This window comes from Gallinula chloropus (genome assembly GCF_964237585.1).
Source record: "Gallinula chloropus genome assembly, chromosome: 4".
Lineage (NCBI taxonomy): Eukaryota > Metazoa > Chordata > Aves > Gruiformes > Rallidae > Gallinula > Gallinula chloropus.
In genome coordinates, this window is record NC_140088.1 from 54,614,226 (window position 1) to 54,641,077 (window position 26,852).

A 26,852-nucleotide genomic window follows, 5' to 3' on the forward strand; every position below is an offset into this window, starting at 1 on the left:
TTCCCCCCTCCAACCTCCATCTGAGAAGACAGCAGGGCAAGGGTCTCAGTACTGTCACACTGCCTCACCCGCGGGCTCTGTTAACATCCTCTATTCTCCTGCTGCTGTAGTCACTGTGCCCTTAACGATGGGAAACCCAGGCACCAGGGGAAGAGGAGGCTGCTACAGGGCCCCTTTATATTGCTGTGAGTCATTAATATGCAGACCTAATGAGACTCGAGAAGAGCCAAGAGTCTCCGGAGCTCCCTGCTTCTTGCAGGGCTTCATGCTAAGCGAACAGAGTGTCTATTTTGTGTCTGGGAACCTGACAACAAACCAGGTCTTGCCAGAAGTTTACATCTGAACACAGAGCCTCTTTCATTTTTAGCCTATATATGGCATATGATTTATTGTTGTTTTAAAACCCCATGCATTTCACCTACCCACCCCTTTTTCACTGTTTCTGATGCAGCAATCAGTGCTACTGAGTTATAAAAAGCTCCCTCTCCTCCTGCCCTCCCTGCATTCCATTTTTTTCCCTTCTTTTACGCATTTTACTGCAGCAGTCATCTCAATGAACATTTCAATCAGCTTAGTCCCTCAACATAATGAACCATAATAACCAAACAGGAGAGAGAAGAATAAACATCTGCAGAAGAGGCTGGATTTGACTGATGGTGGGAATATAATCATATAGTTGCACATCAACTGAAAGCTATTTTCTTTTAGATGCATTCAGTGCTGTTATTGTTGTGCCTCTGCTCTTTATTCTTTCTCTCCATTTTAAAAGTAGTCTGTCTCAGACACTGGAACTACTGTCAAACTTGGCACTAGTCCTTAGCTGGGTGGATTCTTCATTTTCATCATTTCTGGTCCATCAAGTAGGGGAAAGAATCTATACTTTTCAAAATAACTTCAAATCATTTAAGAGTCTGGTGTGATTTTTGAACTTCTGTGTCTTCAATGGTGTGATTACATATGAACTAGTGAGAGCTGACAATTAGTTTTGGCTTGTTAACAATTAACAGTCTGAACTGAAGCCTCAAGTACCCAGACATTGCAACTTAATATATTGGTGCTGCCATTTGAGAATAATTTGCACGCACAATTTTTTAAATGCCAGCTGAAGATAGATACTGAAATACAGATCTCTAGAAACTTCTTTAATCTTCTACGTATGTATAATACAGTTTCTCCATAAGTTTTGGGCTGAATAGTGCTGTTGTGATGCAAGGAACATGCCCTTTGACCTCAGTGATGACAAGATGTTTTTATAGAAAAACTTCACTCTTGCTGTTAGTCTTTAGTGATGAATTTTATTTTTTTAAAAAAGGAGCATAAGTCTTGTTTGATCTTGAATGGCTGGAGAACACATCTGGGGAATACCTTCTCAGTTTTTCAGTTGTTCTCCTGGTCTGGAGTCATTTTTTTCTGAATGGTTGAAGGAAAACACACTGTCAATAACATGGCAGAATTTTGGGCTGTTTTTTTTCAAGATGTTACCTGGTAATATTATACTTGTTTTCAAAAGCAGCATTATACTTGTTTTCAAAAGCATTGTGTTTGCATCCAAAAAATACTAAAGAGGTAATTCCCACTGACAAATAAAACTCACTCCCTGCCAGTTTTATTTGTCAGCAGCATGTTCTGCTCACAAAACATCTTTTTCCTCTTGTGTATATGATGACTGTCACCAGTGGACAGTCCTGTGGCACACAAGTAGCTGTTCTATAGTAGCCCATCGCTAGCCAAGCTGACTCTCAAAAAGTCACAGTCATTTATTTGGGAAGGAGATCATGCAGGATGAAAATCTATCACTGTGTCATAGATTTATACTGCGCAATTATTTGCTGAAAATTCTTAACTAAGCTGTTCTGCATGTCATAAAACGTTTTTCTGTGTTTTGAAATAAGATTCTAGTTCACCTTTTCACAAAATACATTTTCTTGATGGTGGTCTAATCGTGGTTTCAGATGTTCTGGGATGTACATAAGGGATGTTCCTGTTAAATGGCTCATTTTTATCTACATTCTTTTCTACCTCAATATCCACAAAGTACAACAGCAGTGCCACCTGCATTTAGTGGGGAATGGCAAGTAGCGGAATACACAAGTGTTCAAGAGCCTAATTTTCATGAATCAAGTAGTCATTTCATTGATTGAGATAGGAATCTGAGCTCTTTGGAAAATGACTTCCCGAAGGTAAAGAAGTGCAGTAAGTTTTTTGTAAACAGCGGAGGGGTTTCTCAAACCCCAAGGGCGTGTTCTAATTATTTGTGCTCTTTGTCTGAAAATTGTTGAGACAAAAGCTGCTGTTTGTTGTAGAACAAATGCAGCTAATACAACAGTACTACCTGTTATTAGCATGCTGGATTTCAATCATGTTCTGTGGGAGTAATTTCTAAGCACAAGGTTCGTTTATTTCCCATGGTTGATTAAATTCTTGGCCTCCCTTGTGAAATCGCCGACTTGGGTGCCAATTAATACTCTGCGTGTATGTTTAAATGGTATGATTAGACACCTGTCCTGTAAGACTTAGACTCATGCCATCAACTTATTTCATGTGGTTGCTCACTATCTACTCAACTTTCTCAAGCCTGGCATGCAGAGTTCTTCACAACATTACCTCTCTTTCACCTTTTTCACTGATTTGGCATCATCTCTCAGATGCTCTTCACGAAGGAGTAGCCAAGATGTGAAGCTAGATGTACTGTCACGCACTTACTGTAAAACACATCAGTGTTTTTGGTAATCTCCTCTGTGCAGTACTGGACAGTATGCATTGCTGACTGGCTGAGATAGAAAATTCGGCTTTCAGCAGTGGGCTTCATGAAGGGAATCAATAGGGGTCTAATACGAAAGCACAAGGTAAAGCATTGCTTCGCACCTTTTCAGTACAGACTAGGCAAACCCCCAAGAGGGTTACTGTGCATTATTGCAGAAGAACTGTGATCTTTTTTGTGTTCGTAAGGAGAAGAATTTGAGAAGTTAGAAGAAGAATTGTAGTGATTCCAGGACAGAGAAAAACAATATTCCTTCTGAGCCTATGCAGAGTGACAGCTAAGCCCTGTTTTGAAGATCACTTGGGCTAAGAGTCTATCTCAGATAAGTGAGAGTGAACAAGAAAATGGCTTAGAAAAGTTCTTTGACCCAAGCTGAGGGGAGTTTCTTTTTTTGTTTTCTTTCTCTGGGCTACATGCTTAATGTTCACATCTCAGTGGTCCAGATAGGGCTCTGAAGTTGAGATTTGGAAGAGCTGAATTGAAGACGTTGAGGCTTTATTCCTGTTCTCATGCAGATTAAATCAGTTTTATCCAAAGCGTTACACCAGTTAGCAAGAAAGAATGCTTACAACTCATAAAGTTCAGTTCTTCAGTAGATAAGGTCTTCTACAAAAGGGGTTAACACCATGAACATCATGATTCTTATTTACTCGTTGCCCTGTAATTCATGTTTTTGTCAGTAACTTGCTCAACGATAATCTAACGAAACGGATGGTTGTTCTGGTAACGGAGCTCTGATGTAGGCCTGGTACCCTACATCAAGCCTATCTCACATCTAACTAGTCTTTTGAAGAGAAGCTACCAGAAGAAACAGAAAATGCCATTTCATTCCAAGTCAAAGCCAAAGTTATGAAAAAATTAATCGGAGGGGGGGGCGGACACCCACGCGACACATCCAACCAGTAACAATACTGCAAATATACTTTGTCAACATTTAATTTGTATTTTAGCTTTTTATTACATCATGTACTCAGTAATACACATGAACGTCTTCACTCGTTGCTGAAAAGGCTTGGTGCATGGCTCTTCTCTGAAATTTAGAAAGAATGCATTATTAAAAAATGGTTTTAGGCCTAATTTTTACTTTGATCTAAACTGTCTTTCAAAGCAATTAGAATTCATGCACATAGAAATTTTTATTTCATCCTTTTGAAATAGGAGAAGGAAGCACACTTGGAATATGCTTTAGCAACACAAGGTTGCCAAATGTATCTGATTCAAAGCACCTGAGTTCAGGAAATTGATATGCAGATATCAAACTGAATATTTAACCAATTACTTAGTTTCTTGGTTCCTTGGAGGGAGGGATGGAGGCTTGTTTTCCTTCAAAATCTGCAAAGTTAAGCTAGTGCAAGAGCTCATAATTGCCCATTGGCCTATCTAGTAATAAGACTTGGACAAATAGGAATGAACTAGCATCCTTTGCTATGAGTTTTTGTACGTCAGCTGTATTTGGAATAGTACAGCACACTGTTTTTCAGCATTATATTATCTGTTGGTATCTGTGAAGGACATTTGAAATTCATAATTCAGAGTCACCTTTAAAATCTCAGTTTATCTGCATGCAAGGTCTAATATGATAACTAAATGAAAAATAGAAAGCATTTTTCTTTAATGTGGATTTGCAATGATGATGGATAGTTTAGTTCTGAAGGACCATATATATATATATATAAAACTAGATTTATGAGGGAGATGAGATGGAAGTGTTATACTGCTGAACATTTCTTTTTGTATAAATCAAGACCATGATTCTTGGTGTATGAAGGAGTTCTTTGCTGAATGTCTTACTTCATTTACCGTATCGTTCCTTCTTGGAAAATGGCAAATAGCCTTTCCCTACCATATTTTTAAGTTTGTTTTTTTTTTTTTCAATTAGAAACAGATAAATTTATACTGTGACCCACAGGAGAAAGGTGGAGGAAGAATAGCCAGCATTCATACCATAGCCAGTGTAAACATATATAGATGCCCAGGGATTTCAAAATGAGACTGATAATTCGGATTTATTTTCTGTCAAAATACTAAAACCGAGGGCTTGGTTCTGCACCCATTAAACTTTTAGGGAATGTTCTGAATGATTCAAGTGGGAACAATACCCAACCCAGGCCTCTCTGAACATTTTATTCCCATCCTAAAGAAGCACTTACATTCTAGCTGGGTGTTCCAGAAGCGTATATTAAAATTCAGATGTTTACAATTAATTATTTTTTTTCTTTTTACAAGTTCTCATCTTCAAGGGAGGAAAAGTTTGTTATACAAGCTTCCATTTTATATCCCCTACATTCATTACTTTGTTTATTCAAAATCCTGATTTATAGTCGCTATAACATCTCTTTTATAATAAGCTGTTATATAATACTATTCAGTGCACTGCAGTAGACAAGCAGTATTCAAAAGGGAACTAAAAAATAATATTTGGATACAGACATTTTGCAGTTTAGCAGCTGATGTGAAAACAAAATAGTAAAATGAGGGTAATTTTCCAGGAGAAATAAAAATGCGTGAAGGGAAAAAAAAAAGGGGTCTATATTTGAACATATAGCTTAAAAGTAATATTATTAGAGTGTATCCCTCCTCACTGACAAAAAGAATACAATTTAATTATCTGAAAGTTTTTTCTTTCTTCTGCTGTATTTCAGTAAATGCTGAATGAGTATGGTCACTGACAGACTGCCAGCAAAATGTAACTGCAATAATTTTCCTACTAAAAGTAGGGTTATCTGTTGTTTCCATTTAATTTTGCTAGGAAGTCTGAATGATGAAATAAGTGACAACACAAAATAGTCATCTTTTGAACGGCAAAGAATTAGATTCATAAAGTAGGTCTTTTCTCGCAGAAGAGATACTTTTGTGCAGATATTTCAATACATTTCATGTATTGAACGTATGTATACAACGTAGTTGTACAGACATTGTTATATATTAATTTATTTCTGGGAAGCCTACATCTAAATCTTTCTTTCCAGGCTTTGGTAGCTTCTACCACTCTGGAATTTGGTACTATACAGTTTGCACACCTTGCCTGATCATCTTCATCTGATTCCTTAATCATATCTGCAGTTCACGATTGCATTCTTCAGCAGTTCACTGATCAATAATTTATTTTCAGACTTCTGCATGCCAATTATCAATGCAAGATTCTAATCAAGATTGGACCTAGCATTGTATATTACTTAATTTAAAATTAAGTAATAAAGTGAGATTAATCTGAGACAAAAGGCTCTTTCTTCTTTCATCATATTTTTTCTAAGCGACTGCCTTTAGTACTCCAGCACTTGCTAGCTCAGAAATTTTGGGGTGTGAGGTATCACATAAATATTACTAATATAAGTCAAATTATGGTTCAAAACAGTGGTAGAATCCTTAATACTAATCCTCGCACTGGAGATCAAGCTAATCCAGTCTTTACAATGTTGGCTGTTGAATGAGCTACATTACATGAATCTTATTACAGCTGTTCAAAGTTTTTTTCCTATTTCTCTCGCGAGTAGTGTCATTTTTTGTAATTCTAATGCGATGCTTGTAAATGCAGTGTTTATAACAGATTTAGTTCAGTTTTGACATACACCTATTCTAAGACACTAAGTTCCCTTTATAAATACAAGGAAAAGATACTTTTCTACTCTTCAGCTTTTCTGTACGATGTTGAGTATCAGCTTGAAGACATCGGTATTTATTTTACTTTATGCCTATGATTTTATAAACCATTCCACTCAAAACACGTATAACCCAACAATGTAGTGACTCACAGGCAGGAAATACTCTCTCAGAAGGCCCATCTTAGGGTAGTCAATAGAAGCATAGCTTGTCATTTGAAATCTTAATAGCATTAAAGGATTTGTAAGCAAACAGTTCTGTGTTGGCAGGGACAAGTGTTTGCTTATATAGGGGAAGCATTAACAATGTTGTCAGTAGTATCCTTAGCCATGTCACATCGGACTACGGCTACCTTTGTACCACTAATTACAGTAATTTATTACAGGATTCCGTACCATTACTTGGAAGACTTGATGATAGTAGGGACTGCTGAGGTAGCAATGAAAACTCTCTCTGACAGAATGATGTAACAATTGATTAAATAAGCCACCCTGATCACTTGAAGGCTGCGCTCTACATCTGCTTTTAATATCAGCAGGCTCTGTCTGTATACTAACGTATGCACAGATAGTTCACTTATACAACTCACTAATATTTCACTTTCATAAATGATATCTGGGATTCCTTGCTCGTGACATTTCATTTCTTTGGTCAGAGATGCATTTATGTAGAAACAATTTCCTCATATTTTGAAATATTTTTTCAACTGGTGAACCACAGACATCAACCTACAAGTGGAACCAAACTCTTCTGAACAGATTCTAAACAGATCTGCAAGTGGCTTTGTAAGATAGCACCACCAGTGCCCTTCTTCTTGTGATATTTGTGTGTGTGACGATCTGGCATTGAGTTACGCTTATTAAAGGGTGTCTTTGGCTTCTGAAGACCAGACAATCAGATTTTATTTTTTTGTTGAGGAGATGAAGGTAGTGGAAGAAGTTCTTAGGACGTTTCTCTTTCCACTTCTCTCTTCTCTCAGCATATCTTTCTTACCTGTCAGCAGCTGTTCATGATGCTGAAGCTTATATCTGTAGTTTCTTTTTCTCTCATGCTTGCAGGCATGGATCTCTTCTCCAATTGCACAGAGGAATGTAAAGCACTGGGCCACTCAGATCGGTGCTGGATGCCTTCCTTTGTTCCATCTGATGGACGCCAAGCTGCAGATTACCGCAGCAATCTGCATGTACCTGGCATGGACTCCGTTCCAGACACTGAGGTGTTTGAAACACCAGAAGCCCAGCCGGGGGCAGAAAGATCCTTCTCCACCTTCGGCAAAGAGAAGGCCCTTCACAACACTCTGGAGAGGAAGGAGTTGGATGGACTGCTGTCTAATACACGAGCGCCTTACAAACCACCATATTTGAGTAAGTACTATTCAAAAAGCTGTATGAAAGTGTTCCCTTTGAGGGAATAAAAACTAGCTCTTTCTGCTATTCATAGTAGGAATAATACAGGCACAATTTTAGGAAGAGTTGGGAAAAATGGCTTCTCTTGGATTCGAGCACCACTGAAGAATCCATTGTTCGATGCTTTTTAAAAAAAGACAAAACTTTAATTGTTTTTAGTGTGATGTAATTGTCAATAACAAAAGTATCAGCTGATATTAGTGGGGGAGTTGCTCAAATTTGTTTTTTATTGCTGGATTATTTTCGAAGTTTTCTTGGATACATGATTTAAGCACTGACATTGCCAGGCTAACATTTTTTAAGATAAAATTTGAGTCAGGAGAACTGTCCTAGGAGCTTCTTTTTATGACTGGGTAGTATTCTGTGAATAAACAGTATGTGTATTATTTTGAAGTAACTATTTACGTAGTAAACATAAAGGGTTTGGAAGGAAAGAGGCAAAACTTTTCAACTTCAGTGTGATCATCTTTGAACCTACATAGTATTGACTTTTGTCAGTGCTCCTCCATGCCTTCTGTCTTGTTATACAGTCTTGCCTCTATCTTTAGTCACCTTTTGACTGTGGTTGGGCGGCATGAAAGGGTGACAGATCTCAAAAAGATCTTCATAATTCCTTTTGGAGTCTGAGCCAGTTGTAGAACCCTTGAGTAATACTTTGATCTAATATGTCTTTTAATGCCATTTAGCAGCCTTCTGTATTTTATTAGAGACTATAATCTCCTTGATTTCAAAAGTTGATGATGTTTATCTCATCCAAATAACCCAGAGACATTAACATTGAAATATTGACCCTTTTAAAGCAGTAAAATTCTTTTAGGATAGCAGACAATTTAAAAAAAGTATCTCAGTGAATGGTACTAATTTATATATTTTTATAGAGCATCTGGTTGTTCTGAAAGGTGCTGCACTGGCAGTCCTGGCGTGTGAAGATCTTTGCTGCAGATCTTTCTCAGCGCACACAGTTCAGCCCTTCCTAATTAGCTGTCCAGTATTTCAGTCCTTCAGAGAGGCCTTTTTATCACCTCAGTCTAGATTTGCTTTACTGAAAGTTGCTAAATTTGGATACCGATTCTGATATGTGAAAGTCATTCCTAAAAAAACCTGTCCTGAGACAAACAGCTTATTTTGTGTAGGCTAAAATGTCAGGTGTCGAACATCTAGTCATTGAAGACCAATGTGAAACTTCACTTAGCTGTGCCCTAATGACTCTTGACTCTGCCTTTCCCTAACTGGTCTTCCATCGTTTACCTCTAAGAAGCATTCTGTAATCTAGCAGCATTTTATCTGCTGTCTCTTATTGCTTTACTTAAAAATCTGAGTTTTGTAGCGCTGATGCTCTCTAATCATAACAGTTCCGATGCAGTATGTGCATGACAACAGTAGCTGTATCTTCTCCCACCACAATGGTAGCTCTGTCCTGTTTTGTTCTAGGCCTAGGAGTTTTATTTCAAATAACAATGAAATATTTGTTTCATTGACAGTTTAGAGATTATGAATTTTGCTCAGCTAACGTAAGCAGTACTGTTGAACAGTATGTTTACATATAGACATTGGTCTACTTTTTACACTTTTCTGGTTTAAGGGTATAAAAAATTGGAGGTAAAATGTTGGTAGTGCACAACATAAATGAGTTGTATTACATAATCCACACTTTTGCTTTTTTGAATCTCAAAGCTAAAACTGCTACAAAACAAGAGTAATATTTCTCTGGTTTATTTTCCCTTACCTAATATTTTCTTTAGTGAGATTTTACATTATAATTGTATAGCAAATAACAGGAGCACTGAAAAAAAAGTTATAGCAATAAATAAGTGATTCATTATTAATAATGTATTCAATGAATAAGGCAAGAGGAATGCATAAGAGGAAGTTGACTCAGGAAGGAACTTTAGTTGAGCCACTGGGTAATTGCAATTGTAATAAAATTAAATTACACTTTGTAACAAAAAAGATCATAACAATATCTGTTTGTCAGTAGAATGATTTTTTTTCTAAAAGAAGTGATTAAAAAGTATGAAAGAGAACCTCATATTCAGCTAATGCACTGCATAAAAAGTTACAGCATATACGAAAACAGCCATATGAGAAAACAGCAGCAAGGAAGAAAAAGTACAGTGCAGAATATAAAACTTATTTGGTCTAGAAAGGTAGCTCAAAAAAGTGGGATTCTTAAACAAAATGATTAGAAAAGAGTGTAAGTTCAAGCAGGTAAACTTTAGGATAGTAATGACTGGAGATAAAGTGACTTAGAGCAAATAGCCAAAGGCATGCAAATAAATACAGGTGGTTTTTAAGATGTCAGCTGTCATAGGCCATGACAGAATTGGTCTCTCTCTTAAGCTGCAGGTAGTGAGGACACACTGAATCTGTGATTCTAAACTGTTCCTTTGCATTTGTATTTACCAGAGGGGAGACAGGAAAAGACAGACTGGGATAATCAGGAAGCCCCTCCTTGTCCCGGGTAACCCTTTCCAATAAATGTGCAATGCTGAGTCATGGAAGAGGATGTTGTTGAAAAACTAAAACAAACGGAAAGAAGTCAGTGGGTTGTATGTTTCTTTGATTTTCTGTTTCTAACAAAAGCTAGTAACCAAATAGTGTCAGAAGTTGTGCTTATCAATAGAAAGGGTACTAGAAAACCTTGTAAATTGATGAGTGAGAAACCTTAGCAAAGGAAATAAAATTTTAAGTTGTGGAATTTTAGGAACAAGGTAGCTGGCATCTGTCCAGGAATAAAAGATTGTCAATCTATTAGAATTTTGATGGAGTGGGTGATAATCAATACAGTGTATCTGAACTGTCAGAAAACCCCTTTTCTGTGTAGTAGAAGAAGCTACTAAAATAAAGAAGTGTTGTCACAAGGTAAAGCATTACCAGACTCTGTGCCTAAGAGAAAAAAAAAACCTTAAGGATAAATGGAACATTGTAGCAAAATCAGAGTTCCCCAGGTGTCTATGCGATCCACGGAGTTTTAAAAAAAAATAATTATCTAGAACAGGAAATGAGAAAAAGGGTGAGGTATTTGCAGATGACATAAAGTGGTTTAGGTCAATCAAGTCTCTAATAGGCTACATATGCCCACACTGTGCAGTGAAGTGTGGTTCAGAAAACCTGGTCTGCTTCTGACCTAGCTCACTCTGGAATTCAAAGCTGCATAGCAGCGTCAGCATAATGGAATAGATGAACAAACTTACTCACTTAAGTTGTGCTGCTGGTGGAATAGCCACAAAAGTCGTCTGGGAGCTCTACATGGAGCTTTCTCCGTGTCATAAGAATGTATCTGCTCAAGGTCGTGTCTGCTTAGTGATTCCTGTGCTGCATTCCAACGGGTACTCTCAGTGCAGAGCCTTAGAAAATGAGGAAGGCAACACATACCATCATGAGGAACTTGAACTTTTCTTGAGAAGAAAGACAGTGGGATAGTTCCCTGCCACGTGTACCCCAGTGTACAAAGCCAGCAAGAAGGAAATAAAATGCCAGGGTGCAAAAAGGAATTGAATTGAAAATACACTAAAAAAAAAGTATTGCAAAACTCTTACACAGAGCGCATTACTACGGTGCTTTATCCAGTCTGTTCATAGCCTAGTAGCAAAAAAATACTGAAAATATGTCTATGCAGAGTCACATCAAAAGCTTAGTACTAATTAATTTCGACAAGCTGTGGTAGGGACATGAGGTAAATGGGAGACTGCATGAAAACAGGGAAGGTAAGCTGGGTGCTTCCGTTCCCCATTCTCGGTACCGAGCGCAGCAAACAATTGAAGGGCAACCAGGTCATGAACTGATAAGATCGTACACGCTTGATAAAATGATACACATTTAGCACAGATAATACAGCAAGCTGTCAAACTTGTAATTATGGGATATGATTGAAGACAAAGGCTTAAATAGTGGGGATTTAGGTGTTTGCTTCTTTGTTGTTTGAGGTTGAGGTCATTGCATAGATAAATGAAAACAGTAGCAGCTATATTACGGATTATAGTGTAGAAAAATGTATTAACTTTCATACTTGGAAGGATTTCGTTATGTCCCATTATCAAGTTTTCACCTTCGTGGTCTAAGTCATTGGACTTACTAGTACCCTGATTTCCACATAAGCATACATGTCTGTATATTGTTCTGAGCAGAACAGGCTAAAAGTAGATCTTTTGGTACTCAAATAGTGTATTTTGCAGACTATATTTTTTTACATGTGTTTAATTTGTATGAATACAAGTTGTGATAGGATCAACACATTGTAGGTTTTTTTAAAAAAAAGTAGTTTTCACATAGAGTGAATACAGAATTGTGTAACTTGCATATTCTTCTTACTGCATAAGTTACACCTATTTCTTCTCATTCATCCATGTGATCTGAATCTAGCCTTTCTGCAGACAGTTCAGAATTTTCATGATGACTTGAATGCTCATAAAACATGAAAGAGATTCTGAACTTGATTGGGGAAAATTCAAAGAAGTGAAGTAACACCAGTGAGGAGAATAACATTTTTGAACAATTACTTTTGAACAATTCCTCTTTTTAAAAGAGATTATGACCATTTCTACGAACTTTTCATTCAGTTGTGGATAATATTATTTTAATAAGTATTTTTACTTTAGTGACCAAAACCCCTAATCCAAGATTCAAAATCTGTTGTACGAGATACTGTAGGTTATCAAACAGAGACTGTCTTGACAATAATTCCCTGATCAGTCTGATTCTGATCTGTTTCCAATACTTTGGACTAGACCCTGAGATGGCAACAGTGGGAAGAGCACCATTAAATCCATCTCAGTACTGTTTTAGTCTACAATAGATGGTAAGAACTCTTTTTTTTTTTCCCCTCTAATTGTGGATCATTCTAGATGTGCACTTATTTTATGATACTTTAGAGCTTTCCTAAATTTATGTACTGGCATTTGTGATTTTTTTTTTCTTCCTATTAAGAGGTTAAGAATTATTTTTTTTATACGAAAGCAGTCAAATATCGACGTATTAACTTTCTATGTAGAAGTGCTTATTTTGCTCTAAAAAATTACTTTGGCATATTACAATTTACTTTGAAAGCAGGATTAAATAAACTATGGTGTGGCACAATTTACTACACAGAATAATAGCGTTTATAGAAGGAGACATTCTGGAGTAATGATTGTGTTCTAAAGTAGCCCCCTAATTAGCTCTGCAATGTTTTCTACACAAATACAAGCATCTTCATCCTTACTGATGAAACTATATAATTATCTTGGCAATTATTGTCAACATAACATATTTTATGCATGAATATCATGTTATCAACATAACATATTTTATGCATTTTATCATGTTAGATATGACATATACACAGAGAATAAAAAAGCTGGTCTTTTCCCCAAAGAGCTGACTGCCTAAGCAAGGTGAATTGGAAGGGGGAAAAAACCCCTCCCTTTGTTTGGCTCACTGTTTTGATTTTTGTGGCATGGTTATTAAACACCACTACCTTTGATAGATGCAAATAGATCTAGGCTTGCAGAGTCAAAGATTTGCATGAGACTTCTCTGCATCATCCAAAAAATGTAAAGATAAGCTTGTCCCCATTCTGTGCCTCCATTTCTTAGCCTGGGCAACCACTGACTTGCTCTGCAGTGGAGATACCATGAAGGTCTCTATGCTATCAGGGAGATTGGGCTTGGGTCTGAACTTAAGTTCAGATGAAAATGTGGATGTAGTGCGAGGTTCACATTCTGCAAAATATTTGTCACCAGCTTGACCAGACCTAACCAAGTCCAGTTAGTTTACAAATAACATTTAAAACTTTCAAAAGTCTTTGCACCATTGAATGTTTAGAAATGGGACTATCAATTTATTTCAAATAATCTACCACAGAGCTAGCACAAAGAACAGTTTAACTTGTAATCGTTTTCCAACTCCCTGAATTAGATTAGAATAAATGACCTAGAGGAGAAAAATGTTCATGCCTTTATACCAGCAGAAGAAAATGTCTCACAATCCTTTGATTATTTTTTTCAAAGGAATAAAAAAAGTGCATGTAAATACTTTTGGGGTATTTTGATCTAGTTAGGATCATAATGGCCTATTTCTGTATAGCAGGATATGTAACACAACATTTTCTGCTGATGTATAACATAAATAGGTGAAAAAATGCTTTAAGCAAGAAGTCTTTACTTTTTTGGAGAAGTTTAAAAAAAAAAGAAGGGAATTACAATTTTATACATTTAACGTGATGGAAGAAGATTTTTGTTTGGGTTTTTGGTTTTGTTCAGTTACATCACATTTCTGGAGATTTATCTGTGTGATTTTATCACAGCTGTGATAGACAGTGTAGCTTTCCATTTACATAAACAGAAACAGCAGCTATTTTGAACGGGATACTTGATTAATTTTGAAAATGAGGCCTGCCTACAGTTTTAAATTTATCTGACTCGGTTTCTAATACTAATCAGATAAAATTGGGAGCTGTCTGATCTCTTCATTAATCATTTTTACCTGAATTTGTCACACATGTGACATAAAAATATGCAAGTAAAAGCAAGCAAGTTAGTAGCAATAATTTGCATGTGTACATTACAGTTTGGGGGTAAGAAGAAAGACAATATTGTCATTCTGAATTAAAAAAAAAAGTTGCATTGAAACACAACTTTTATTGGTATGAATAAAAAATATATGTATATGAAGAGGAAAGGAGTTGTTCCTTTCTGAGTATTTCCGTTTTTTTCCTCAAAAAGAATGTTAAAATTTTATCTTTCAACTTTAAATCTGATCTGCATAGCTGAATATCCTGCATATCCTGTCACAGACAGTGTAACTCTTCACTTATATTCAGGAATTTATCTCTGGAACAGGATATGCAGCTCTCATTTCTGCGTGAATGAAAACAGCTTTGTACATGCAAAATTGCCCAGCAAAAACGGAGAGTGAATTGAAAAAACAACATTTAATAACGCTAAGAAACCTAATTGAATACTTCACCTTTTCTAAAAAGTCTAATAGACCTTTCCCATTTTTGCAGTCTTGGAAATGCTAAGAGATTTATTCACTTATACCTCAAGTTTGCCACTTCAGATACATCATCTCTATTAGGTAAACAAAGCTTATAAAAAAAAACCCCAAACCTGAAATAAAATTTGAACAGGTAATACTAATTAAAATACAATAAGGAGAGAGCAAGGCTTATGATGTATTTTTACTCATTATTGTAGGTACTCTGTGATCTTGAATAAACCACTTAGAATGATTCACTGTTCAATGATTATTGCATAAGTTCTGAGAGGTATTTTTATCTCGCATTCATGACCGGTTTGCATTCTTCATCTGAACGTATTCCTCTTGCAGCTATCGCTCAAAGGGAAGAACACTTACAGAGCACTGCTGCAATGATAGGAAGGAAATGGATAGTTCAGAAAGCAAAATTAGAAAGGAATATATAAATATGCAAGGATAACTTGGCTGTAACCCAGTGAAACCTATAAATTACATTAGTTTTATCAATTTTTTTTAACAATAATGAACATAAAAAAAGGACATGAGTCTACTTATAATTTTAAAGTACAGGTGTTAGCTGTTATATTTAAATACTGTTTGCTCAAATTTCTTTACGTAACTGTGATTTTGGACAGAATTAGCAGTACCCTGTACTGTACAAAATGCTGATGAAAATGTAGTCATGATTAGGTTTGGATAGCATCTTTTATCTCAGACACCTATAGCTCTTGGCCCCTACACTGCAGTAAAATAATTGAAAAAGTTAAAAAAACTTGAGTAAATTCTATTTATTTTTTTTAAATATGGTTTTACTTTGTCTTTAAAAGTCTGATTTCAACTATTTCTGTAGTAGCTGTAAAAGTCTGTATTTGCTAGTTCTGACTGGAACACATAGAAGTCTTGTATATCTAAATATCTCAGACTGGTGCTATATTTATTCATTAATGTCAAGTTTGAGAGTGCTTATGTCTTCTTTAAATATACTGTCTGTGGAGATTTTCTTTAAAATAATGAAACACCATTTTCTGGGTTTCTACCACAGGAATATGAAAAAAACTCCGAAAGCTACCAACCCAATCCAAACCATCAGAAAGATTGCTTGAAACTTTAGGAACAATTTTTGAGATTACTGTGTTATGCTGGTTTAAAATTTTAAAATGCCTCGTTCCCTATAAAAATGATATAGCCACTTACAGACATGAGTGTCTTTGGAAATCAGTGAGATGCTTGCAGTTAAAATTTTCAAAGGCACTGAAGTTATTTATTTTTGAGAGGTGAACTATTTTCATTATGAATAAATGCTGCTCTTAAATGGACAACCCTTATTGTGACAGTGAGAAGCTGAAGAGTTGAATGTGTGTGCCTGATCTTGGGTCTATGTGCAGAAAGGTCTCTTCCTCTCTGCTTGCCTCTATCTGAGGAACTCCTGGGCCGTCACAGCAGAGGAAATTACTCTTGTTTCTGGCTCTTTTGCCGCACACAATAACTGATTTTTCCATTGTTATTCCCACTGCTTTGATTTTTGAGGGGCTTCCCTTTTTTTTTTTTTTTTTTTTTTTTTTTTAATGACCAAAAGAGTCAAATAGGGAAAGCCATTTAAAGAATGTGACCAACAGCCAGGAAAAGAGAAAGGAGCTGCATCTATTTATCGCGTTCGGACCAGCACACGATAGGGATTGGTGTTGCTGTTTATCTGGCAAGGCTGTAAACAGCTCTGTTTGTACACTAGCCCCGTGAATCCACAGTTTCATGCTAGCAGTAGGATTGCTGCTGCTGAGAGGTGGCTGTCAATATATTTTATTTGTTTTAGAAACATAATATGGTGAAGTCAGAAGAGGGGGAATAGATGTATTTGGTACCTGCTTGTAAGACAGGAAGTAGGAGATAAAATCAGAATATAATTTTTAGCTTCAATTTATTAAAATTGTTGGAAGAACTAAATGGGATGATAGCAAGCAGTGTGGATTCACTAAAAACCCACGCTCTCCTATGGTAAATGTGATTTCTGTCTTTGATAGGGCAATGGTCTGTATTGGTTACAGATAATATTGCGGACATGGGGAAGCAAAACTTCAGAACTTGCTTCCTAAATTCTGCCCAAAACTTCTGAGCATGTATGAGTTGCAAGAATGACTCTGCATTTCTTGGATACATGTGATTCTGTTTCATATGCGTAAATGGTGTTATTTTACATGACATTTTCACAGGTTACCAGGAGTAATGTGGATTAGAAAAAGTAAAAATGGACACAGAGTAGATTCAGTGAGAAAGTTACGGGGATGGCAGACTCCCATTTTAGCAAGTGACCCGAGTCCTCTGACTTTATCCTTTCACCTCCAGCATCATGGCTGCATTCAGCACTGGGAAAGGATTCTGTATGAAACTGCTTGAACACAACCTTTCTTTATTCATAAGGAATTTTATAGATGCTGATATTGTGGATTCATTTTATGTCAGAGTGAAATTCTGTCACTTCGTGACTTTTTTTGTGCTTAATTTGGCATCCATCTATCCTCAACTGGAATCTAGATGACAGTGGAATGTAGCTGCACACAGATGTGGGCATTGATAGGAATTGAGATCTTTATAAGTTCTTGCTTACAATTGAGGTGCATAATAATATTTTTCTGCTGTGGTTGAGACAAAGTGCTATGTGCTCTGTACTTGCAATACTCTCTATATTTAATATGGCTACACCGCTTCTAGTTAATTAAACAGGATCCTTCCCAGGGCTGGAATGTTATAGTCTGTACTGTCACATTCTGGCATGCCTTTAGCTTTCTTCCCTAACAAGTCCTGGACAGGTGCAAGTGTCAGAACATGGGCCAGGGACCACTCCTGGAAGCAGATTGAATAAGATCGCGCTATATGGCCCCCACATATTGCTTAATACAGCTGAGTAATTTCAATAGTGTGCATGTAAATCATTCCGTTCTCCTCATCTTCAGTGACAAAGAATGGTTTGATTCATGGATAAAAACTGAGCCGGTATGTCTTTTTTGAATAAGAAGCTTTGAAAGGACTATGAGAAGTTGATAAGATACACTTAAGTATGCTACCTTGGTAAAGTGGGAAGGGCTCTCTGAAATCTGAGTGTGCACTGCTCATGAAAAACCATGTTAAGTACCATGTTTTAGAAACGGTCACAAAAAAAGAGAGGACATACCCGCTAGATCCCAGTGCCACCTAATCCCTTCCAGGAGAAGCAGACTGGTGGGAAAAGCATCATAGCAACGATAAATTGTGTAGGAATACATACTGTGATGCTGGTGTAATATTGTAACACATGTTACCTTGTGTAAGAATGAGTAAATTTAATTATTTCAGGCCAAATTCAGCATGATTAATTTCGGCACCTCTGAAGGCCAGGAAACGGTGACTTAGACTTGTGCTTCTCCCTTGAATCTCTAGGGAGCTTAGGCACTTAAGAGCAATTTAGGATGAATGGTTCATATCACTCCTTTTCTCCCCAGGGCACTGAAAATTTTAAGTCACACTGTAGCCAGCCTTTAGTGTATTCTGCCTTGGTTAACTCTCAAACTGACATGTTCATTTTCAGGCTTGTCAGCTTCAAGAGATGTATACTGTAGATTTCAAAAGAGTGCAATAAAATGGGGAATTTTGGAAAAAAAATGTATGGGAGAAGTAGAAAAGATTGAAGAGAAGAAATTATTGTTGCATACAAATACATAAGCCTTTATTATATAAAAAAAGAAAGGAATCAAATACTGGTATTACTAAGGATAGTACAAAAATGATTTGCTAATAGTGAATGGGAAGGGATGTGAATTTGCTACTATAACATTTATGCAATTCGAATAAATTGCTGATGGAGAATTTGGAAATATTCTTAGGGAATATGCTTTTTGCTAAGTTTGACATACATCAGGAATAATTTAAGAGTTATTTAATTGGTCTTAATACAGTATATAATTATTAAGAACTCTTGCAGAGTTAAATATTCCATGATTGTCTGAAGAGAATGGTGATGCCATGTATTATCTTTAGTGTTTTCAAGTAGATAATACGGTTATAGTAGTACAGAAAGACAAAAAGGCTTTCTTCTGCTCACTGCATCTTGTGGGAAGACTGTCTTTGGTATTTTTATGGTACATTATAGAATATAGCTTAGCGCTTTCTGTGCTGAACTGTAGTAACTAAAAAGCATTGTTTCTGCAGTAAATAATGGCAACCAGAGATAAATCAAATCTGACATGTACTGTGCCACCGGGCTGTTGCTGGCAGTGAAAAAAAAGTCAGCATTTAGAACAGAAAATAAAATACACATAAAAGTGTCTTATGTGCCACAGAACATTTATGACAAACCCCAGGACCTGATTCAAAAGAAAATCCTTCTTAATAGTACGTTTAATATAAAGCACATGTTGATTAAGGTCAGTGCTTAACCTTAAGCCTATACTTGAGGAGAGTCCTAAACAGAGAAAAAAATTATGTGGTGCTTACGTGAACTGGGACTCAGATACTTCTTAAGGATTGAATTTTTTTTTTCCTGAGCATCAGCTCTGTCCAAGTAGGCTATAAAACTCTGAGCACTCAGTAGTACTAAAGAAACATTATTTCAGTGACTGCCATGCTGTGTCACTGCTTGTGTCTGGTATCCCACTTGCCATATGAAAATAGTTACCAGAACATGTTCCAAACATCAGAAATCTCTTTTAAGTATGTATTTTCCAATCTCAGAACAAAGCTAGACGAAGTGACAATGTGTGTCAATCAGAAATTTGGTCAGTGAATTTATTTCAAAAAAGAGTGATAATCTTTTTAAGTTGTTGATACTGAATTCAACACTACGTTAACATTTGAAAAGCATCACTTTCGTATTTAAGTGCAAAGGACAAACCTCTTCTCCCTCTTTTCGTGGAGTAGGTAGCACTATTTTTTCATGTTCACTACATTAAGATCAGTGCAGTGCCCATCATTGTAAAATTTTGACTTGTCTGGGAATCGCTGTTTCTCAAGCTGGTGTAAATGAATATAGACATGGAAATGTATGTACTTAATGCAAGACAAAAGGAAAAAACAATATATGTGGTTACACTGTTTTACACAAAAGATGGCTTTTTGGCATAATCGTCTTTTATTACAGAAGTAAAGATGAATTCTCAAAGGAAAGAAATATTTTAATGTTTCATGGGTTGTTTTTATTTAGCTGAAAGCACGTCTGTTTCCAGAAAAGATTTAGTCCAACAATTACCAACTTTTGAGTTTTGGCCTCCTTTATTTGTTGACAGCCTGAAGTCCTAATGCTCAAATTTCTTTTTCATTTCACATGAAATCTGGGTGATTGTACCCATCAGTCCAAATGCTGTTGCATCATTTTAGAAACAATATTTATATTTTGGGTTTTGCAGATCCCAGAAATAACATTTCAGTGATACTGAATTCCATGTCTTTATCAGGGACAAATTTTGCCTTGATGCAACTTACATGTTCATGTGTAGGGATTTCTCCTGTCTTCCTTGTTGTGTCAGAAGTCAGAAATGGCCAGACAGAATGTAGTCTTACTCTTATCCAAAGCCCTTGGTGGCCTTCACATATGTAAGGACATACATGACGGCCACCAGAGCCAGCTGGCTCACTGACATTAGGGGAGAGTTGGACCTTTTAATTTTTTTGAAGTACAGAAGTAAGTATGTTCCATCTTACTGTAGTGCAGAGTTAATGAAACCACATATATTGTGTAAAATATAATACGGGTATCTGGAACACAAGCAATTTTGTCCACGTGTGCTCTACAGAGTACATGGACATGAATCACAGAATCTCTTAACTAAAGCCTTGAAAGAAAAGAAAAAAACAACTTCCCCTTATACTAATTAATAAGAAAAAGCCATATGAGAAAAATACTATTTTCATGTTTGTGTAACGAAGTTTATTGGACTGGATATGACAATCTCTTTTTATAATGCCATTAGTGGGATTTTAATTTAAAAAATGGTAGCAATGCCTTAAAAAAATTTCTTTAGTAATAGCTCATTTAAAAAAAAAAAACATAAATAACTTTATGATTTGCAACAGATACTGAATTGACACCTGCAATGACTGGAATGCTTTTTTATCCACAGAACATGGGTGGCAGCAGAGTAATCCCCATCCTACATCCCCCAGCCCCAGTCCCAGCCGTGTGTCTCACCCTTTACCTGGATGCACCACTACAAAGGGTGAGGGAGCTATAGTAGTTTACTCTGCATTCCCATTCACTTGTTGACCTCTTTCCAAGAATACAGTTGCTGATAACTGAACTAGAGCTCCAGGTTAACTGAAAAGGCCAGGTGATTTCATACAGAATACCTTTTAGCAGTACTTAAATCCCAGTCTCTGTTTGATTGGGCCAAGTGTAAACAAGAATGCTGAATTTGCAGTCTGTTGGTCGTCACTAGAATTCCTGGCTCTGGAAAAGCAAATGGGACTTAGTGAAAGGCAGTATTTCATCTGCTACAGTTAATGTATAGATGCTAAAGCAAACCATACAGAGAGAGTTAATAATACAAATTTAAAACCAGCATTGCTATAATGTATATGAGGTAATTAACTCTTTTTTAAAATTATTGTTCCCTGCCAGTGAAAGGCATTGACTGTGAAGCCAGAATAGCTGGGCTATTTCTAAGCGGAATCCTGGAGATAACAGCATCCCATTATCTCTGTATCTGTTGCAGTGTTGCATGGCATGGGGAGGCACACATTTTTTACAGGGGCCCCACAAGAAAAAAATACATAATGCATTGAGTGCTTGCAGAGAAGCCCATATCCGAAAGCCCATATGAAGACGAATGTTACTTGGATATTGTGCTAACATTCAGAATTTCTATCTGGAATAGCAAAATGAGAATCTACGTACTGGGTTTCCACCCGTTCTTCCATTGCTTAGATTTGATTTAAAAGAGTTTTTAAAGTTCAGGTGTTGTCTTTCTCCTAAGTGAAGGGGTCTCTATTCTTTAGAGATTTTAATATCATGGGATTCATTTGGATCTTTAGACTGTTGGCACTTGAGGAAACTCAGCACTCATTCTGTTCTAGCCAATATAATGCTGTGGGAGTTTACAGAGCTCTTAAATATAGTATAGGGTGAACGTGACAATATAGTAAAAGGTATAGGATGTGTTTTTGTTTGCTGCTTTGGTTGGCAGGTGTGGAGGGAAGCAGTGGGCCTTCTCTCCGTCCTAGTTAGATGAGCTGGCAGTACTAAGCGGGAGAAGATTTTTTATTCAGAGAGTTTGAAGGTCTTCCAAGTACAGGCAATCCCTTCTAGGGTTTGCCAAAAGAGGAAATGTATATGAGGCTATTCATGGCTGTAAAGTAGTAGTCTGACATCAAGTTTGGATGCAAGAGGATGATTCACAACAGGGTGAAAGGAAGATTTATTAAAAAGACAAGGGCTTTACAGTAATTTCTGTTCATTTCTTATTCATATGCTAGGAATAATCATTGCCTACTTTCTTTTTTCTGTTTCTTATGTTAGTTGTTTTCATTTCTTTTTCTGTTCATCTCCCACTGATGCCTTTACACGCCTTCTTTTGTCAGTCTACTCAGAACTAGCTCACTGTGAATGGGAGGCTTACTAATGTGTACAGAGGAAAAATGCATCTTAATGTATTTTTGTGGGGTTTTATTTCCAGTTTTATTGCAATTCCATATAAATTTTATGCATTAAACTCTCTTACTGTAATACTCAAAATCTTTGTTAAGGTCTTTGGAAAAGCATACAGCACTAATCGTGTACCCTAAGAATTTTAATTGGAGTGCTTGTGATTCATGTGATTCTTTCATCATCTTGTTCACCTCAAACTCTATTAGGATATATGCACAAATAGTATAATTACATTAAGAGAACTATGAAACTGCTTATTCTTAAAACCCTCTTTCTAACTTGTACCTGTACTGACACAGACTTGAAGCTTCCCTATGCACTAGTTTGAGAGTTTGGAACAGGAGATAAAATAGGGGTGCAAGAGAGAGCTGTGATCTCAGAGAAGAGATTAGGCACCAGAATTTATGGTGTTCTTGTTCCAGCTCTTACACTGACTCTGATACTTCCATTTCTGTAGCACTTGCCATCTCTGGATCTCAAAGTGGATTATAAAGAATAGTGATTTAAACCTTCCTGCACCTCTAGGAGATAGGTAAGCAATATTATTCCCATTTTACAGATGGAGAAATTGTGATACAGAGAGGCTTAGTGTTTCTTATTATTTATTTGTGAACACACATGCATGCACACACACTGAGCCAGAAACAGACCTCAGAACTTTCACTGCCCTCTGTTTTAAGCTAAGTCCATCCTCCTTTCCATTTAACCTCTCTGATTTATGTTCCCCATCTGTAAAAAGACGGAAAGTGGTATAGATATGGAGAGATTAGCTTGCACATAAATTTCTGTGCAAATACAGAAAAAAACCCTCAATGGAGGATAGAAGTTGCCGTTGAAATTAAATGCATTTTATGTGTTTGCAGAGGATATTTGAGGATTTGGGACAAGGATTTTTTTTTAGGTGGGGAGAAGTGCAGGTGTTCTGCACCCTAATGTGTAATATTTAGTTATTGCTATAAAATGGCCCAATTGTTTTGTAATGTAAGCCTATTAACTAAAGTTTAAAATTTAAATAAGGCACAAATTTACATGGCAAAAGGCTAGACACAGTCAGTAATCCAGTAACTCAATCTCTGCATTATCTAAAGGGATAAACAGATGTTGGCGAGCACCTCACGTGCCACATCAACACCACCAACCGATACACGGTGTCCAACAGGAGTAGCACAATCATGCTGCATGAAAGCAGCTGTTGCCCAGCTGCGTATCTATATAGTTTTCTTCCATGAAAGTCCTACTTTGGCTGTACTGCAGCATGAGTTCCTCAGTGGCAGACAGCAATCTAGGCTGCTGACTTACATATTTACAAGAGAACCAAAATTATTAGTGAACTTCTGGGAAAAAAAAAAGTGTTTGAATAACAAATACAAGTCTTGTTATTGCTATTAATATAATTGGAATGATTGTTTCTTGTAATATTCAAAAAGATATTTGAAAAGATGTGTAGAAACTTGATTGGTCCGATCATATACAGCATCAAAACATCATGAAGATTCTGATCTCATTAACTTTAAATACAATATTAAAAAATTGAAAACTTTGTGAATGCTTTTAAAAATCTTTTCTAGTTCTGCTACTAAGTTGCTACAAAGCAAAATATCCAAAACATAACACATTAGCTATACAAATTTTAATGTTAATAGCATGTCTGGCAATTGTCTGATGCTAAACAGATAACTTATAAATAAAAGTTTTTCATGTTTTTCTGTGTGCATCCTATGGCGTAGACAGGCTAGATGAGACAAGCATACAACACCCATGTTAACATTTTCGTGTAACCTAACTTCCCTGTGATACAGTAGGTACATTTCATATGTTTACTGGTGAATATATACAGTGTATAAGTATGGCTAATGTGTATATATATTTATGTTAAATGGAACGGAGACTGGATGTGTTTGTGTGTCAGCATGCAAGCATCAACTTGTATATATGGATGGCTTAGTTCAAAGATTCATTCTCAAGTTAAGATTCCTTTTTGTTCTAGTTGTAACACTTCATGCACGGAAATATACTGAATTCCAGGTAGGCATTTAGTTGATTTGGAGCTAAGGTAAAACCTGATTTTATCATTATAAGCTTTACTAAACAATAACGATGACAATAATAATAATAATAATAATAAAACTTCAGCAAGTGATTTAATTCCTTGTCTCAACTTCATGTGTGACTGAGATCAGAATTTAACCCAGGGTCTTCCTGAATGCTGGTACAAATTATTTTTACCTTTGCTCCCAATTACAGTTAAAATAGCCAGTGTCTGAGGTAGTACAGCTACCGCAGCCGGTGGATTAGGGATATGGGTTTGCTAATGCATTGACCTTCTTCGTCTGTGTAACACGAGTTAATTTGCAGCCTGACAGTAAATGCTGAAGTTTGAATTGTAGCACTAATGCACCATTTTTTCGTCTCTGTCAAACCAGACTAAAGGGTCATTTGGTGATGAGGATAATGGTTCACTTTGAACGAGAAGGAAAACCGGCTTCTGAATCTTTGGGGGAATTCTAGATCTTGCTTCAAATAACAAGATGAACAAGGAAAAAATAGGCTTGGAAATTCCAGTAATATCGAACCTGCAAGTTTGACTATTTGCCTTGTTCTTATACCGATTCTGTATAGGCACACTGGAATACTTGACATGCCGTGCTAGACAGCATGATAAAACTACGTGTGAAGTTTGGTTTTCAGGCTATCAAGCCTCCAAAAAGACTTTTCTCTGAAAAGTGAATCAACATTAAATTGTTTGCTACACTGGGAGTTTTAAGCGACGGTTTGTGACAAGTTTTTGCTTGTTTCTCTACACTCTAAGAAATACTAAACCTAAGAACTGTTGGAGACTGATTTTTAATTTTTTTTTTTCTCTCAGAAGTGTCTTTCTTTCTTTCCTGCAGCACGGAAAAGGATATGCTAGTCACTTCTACAGGACTTACCTGAAGCAGCATGATTTGCACAAAAGTCGACCAACAAAAAGCATCAACTTTCAACTTCATTATCTTGGCCATCCAGTTCTGTGTAACTGAAGGATTTGCGTGCTGTTGGAGACATCGTGGCCAACAATAGGACCTAATTGCTCTCAGCAGGCCTGAGAAATGAGTTGAAATGTGTAGAACTGTAGAAACTTCAGAGGCAACTGATCTTGCCTCTCTGATCAGTGTGTGCCTGTTTACAGCACTATATATCTTTCTCTCTTCAAAATGTCACTGAGCCCTTTAGATGTTTATATTCACCACAAGAAGCCAATCGTACAGATAAAAGAAATGTGCATTATAAATGCAATATCACTGTTTTAAACTTGACTGTTTTATATTATTTTTGTGTGATCAAGTGTTCCCCCAAACTATTCCAACTTTACAAGAGAGATTGTGATCATGTTCTTTTCACCTGTGGGTCATAAAAATGTTGTTAATCTGAAGACCCGCAAAATTATCAAAGACATTCTGTAGTTTATACACCGTGTTGCAAAGTGTTTACTGTACTATTTCAAAGCTTCTAAATAAATATAAAATATATATATATTATATTATATATAATTTTCCGAAAAACGTGGTATAACTTAGTTGATTTCTAAATGGATTCATACAGTCTACACCATACACTAAAGTGAGAAGGTAATTCAGGGTTCCTAAGATATCCTTGCTAAAAATCAAAAATAAAATAAACCTTTAATAGTACTTCCCCAATATTCGTATTTTGGTCAATCCTGTTTTTCTTGTTTAAAAAAAAACAAACAAAAAAAAAAGCTGTAAGCAACAACATTTTGTCTAAAAGTTATAATGAATCTTCAATGCCAAAGATGCAGCTGTCAATATTACCAGAATGAGCGCTATGTACTATCAGAGGTATAAACCACTCTCCATTATTTTGATTATATTTCTATGGTTTTTAATTTGGAATCACAAAATCTTTTATAAGGCTCTATAAACTCACCTGTATATGTTGTTAAAAAGAACACTGGGTGTCTGTACATTTTGCAATGTAAGATATAATGTAAGTGAAGTTAAGTATTTTAAGAAAATCATCCCAAGCTCATAAGTACGCATACATACATACACAAACACAAACACACACACATCTCTCTGACATAGTTTTGTGAAACTATACAAATATATTGCCTAAAAATATTTCTCTTGTGGCTAGGAATAGTTGTTGATAGAATTCAGATTTCCAAGGCAAAGTATATGCCAAACTATTGACTCTTATCACAAAGGAGATTTGAAATTAGAAACATGGCACATTCTCTGCTGACCCTTCTCCCACCACAGTTAAAAAGGGGTCAGCTACCATCTTTGTTGGGAAAAGGATTAAGCCCTTGCATATAATCTTTATGTTCTGTAATAATTCTGTGGTCTGAAACGGTATCTTAGAGCGTTTCTTTTCTATGAAATAATGAAAAAAGTAAACTTCAAAGGTAAAATTTAAAATTACTTTCATGTCCATGGAGTTTGAGTACCATTTACTAAATGTACAAACCTAGTAAAATGTTTTTTTCTTTTTTTTTCTTTTTGTATTGTGTTTTTTT

The 26,852-nt window shown here is 36.2% G+C and overlaps 1 protein-coding gene across 2 annotated transcripts in view; it reads left to right on the forward strand.

Moving 5' to 3' along the window:
* PCDH10 (protocadherin 10) overlaps positions 1-22,825 on the forward strand; it is a gene marked incomplete at both ends in the record, with an annotated part of 28,762 nt that extends 5,937 nt beyond the window's left edge. The window contains 3 exons of one of the 2 annotated variants that reach the window (XM_084263593.1): positions 7,420-7,725; positions 20,811-20,906; positions 22,791-22,825. In XM_084263593.1, coding sequence (XP_084119719.1) covers positions 7,420-7,725; positions 20,811-20,906; positions 22,791-22,825 — 437 coding nt within the window. The remainder of the gene's footprint in view (positions 1-7,419; positions 7,726-20,810; positions 20,907-22,790) is intronic. The other variant, XM_084263594.1, reaches the window with a different exon arrangement.
* Between the last annotated feature and the right edge of the window lie 4,027 nt (positions 22,826-26,852).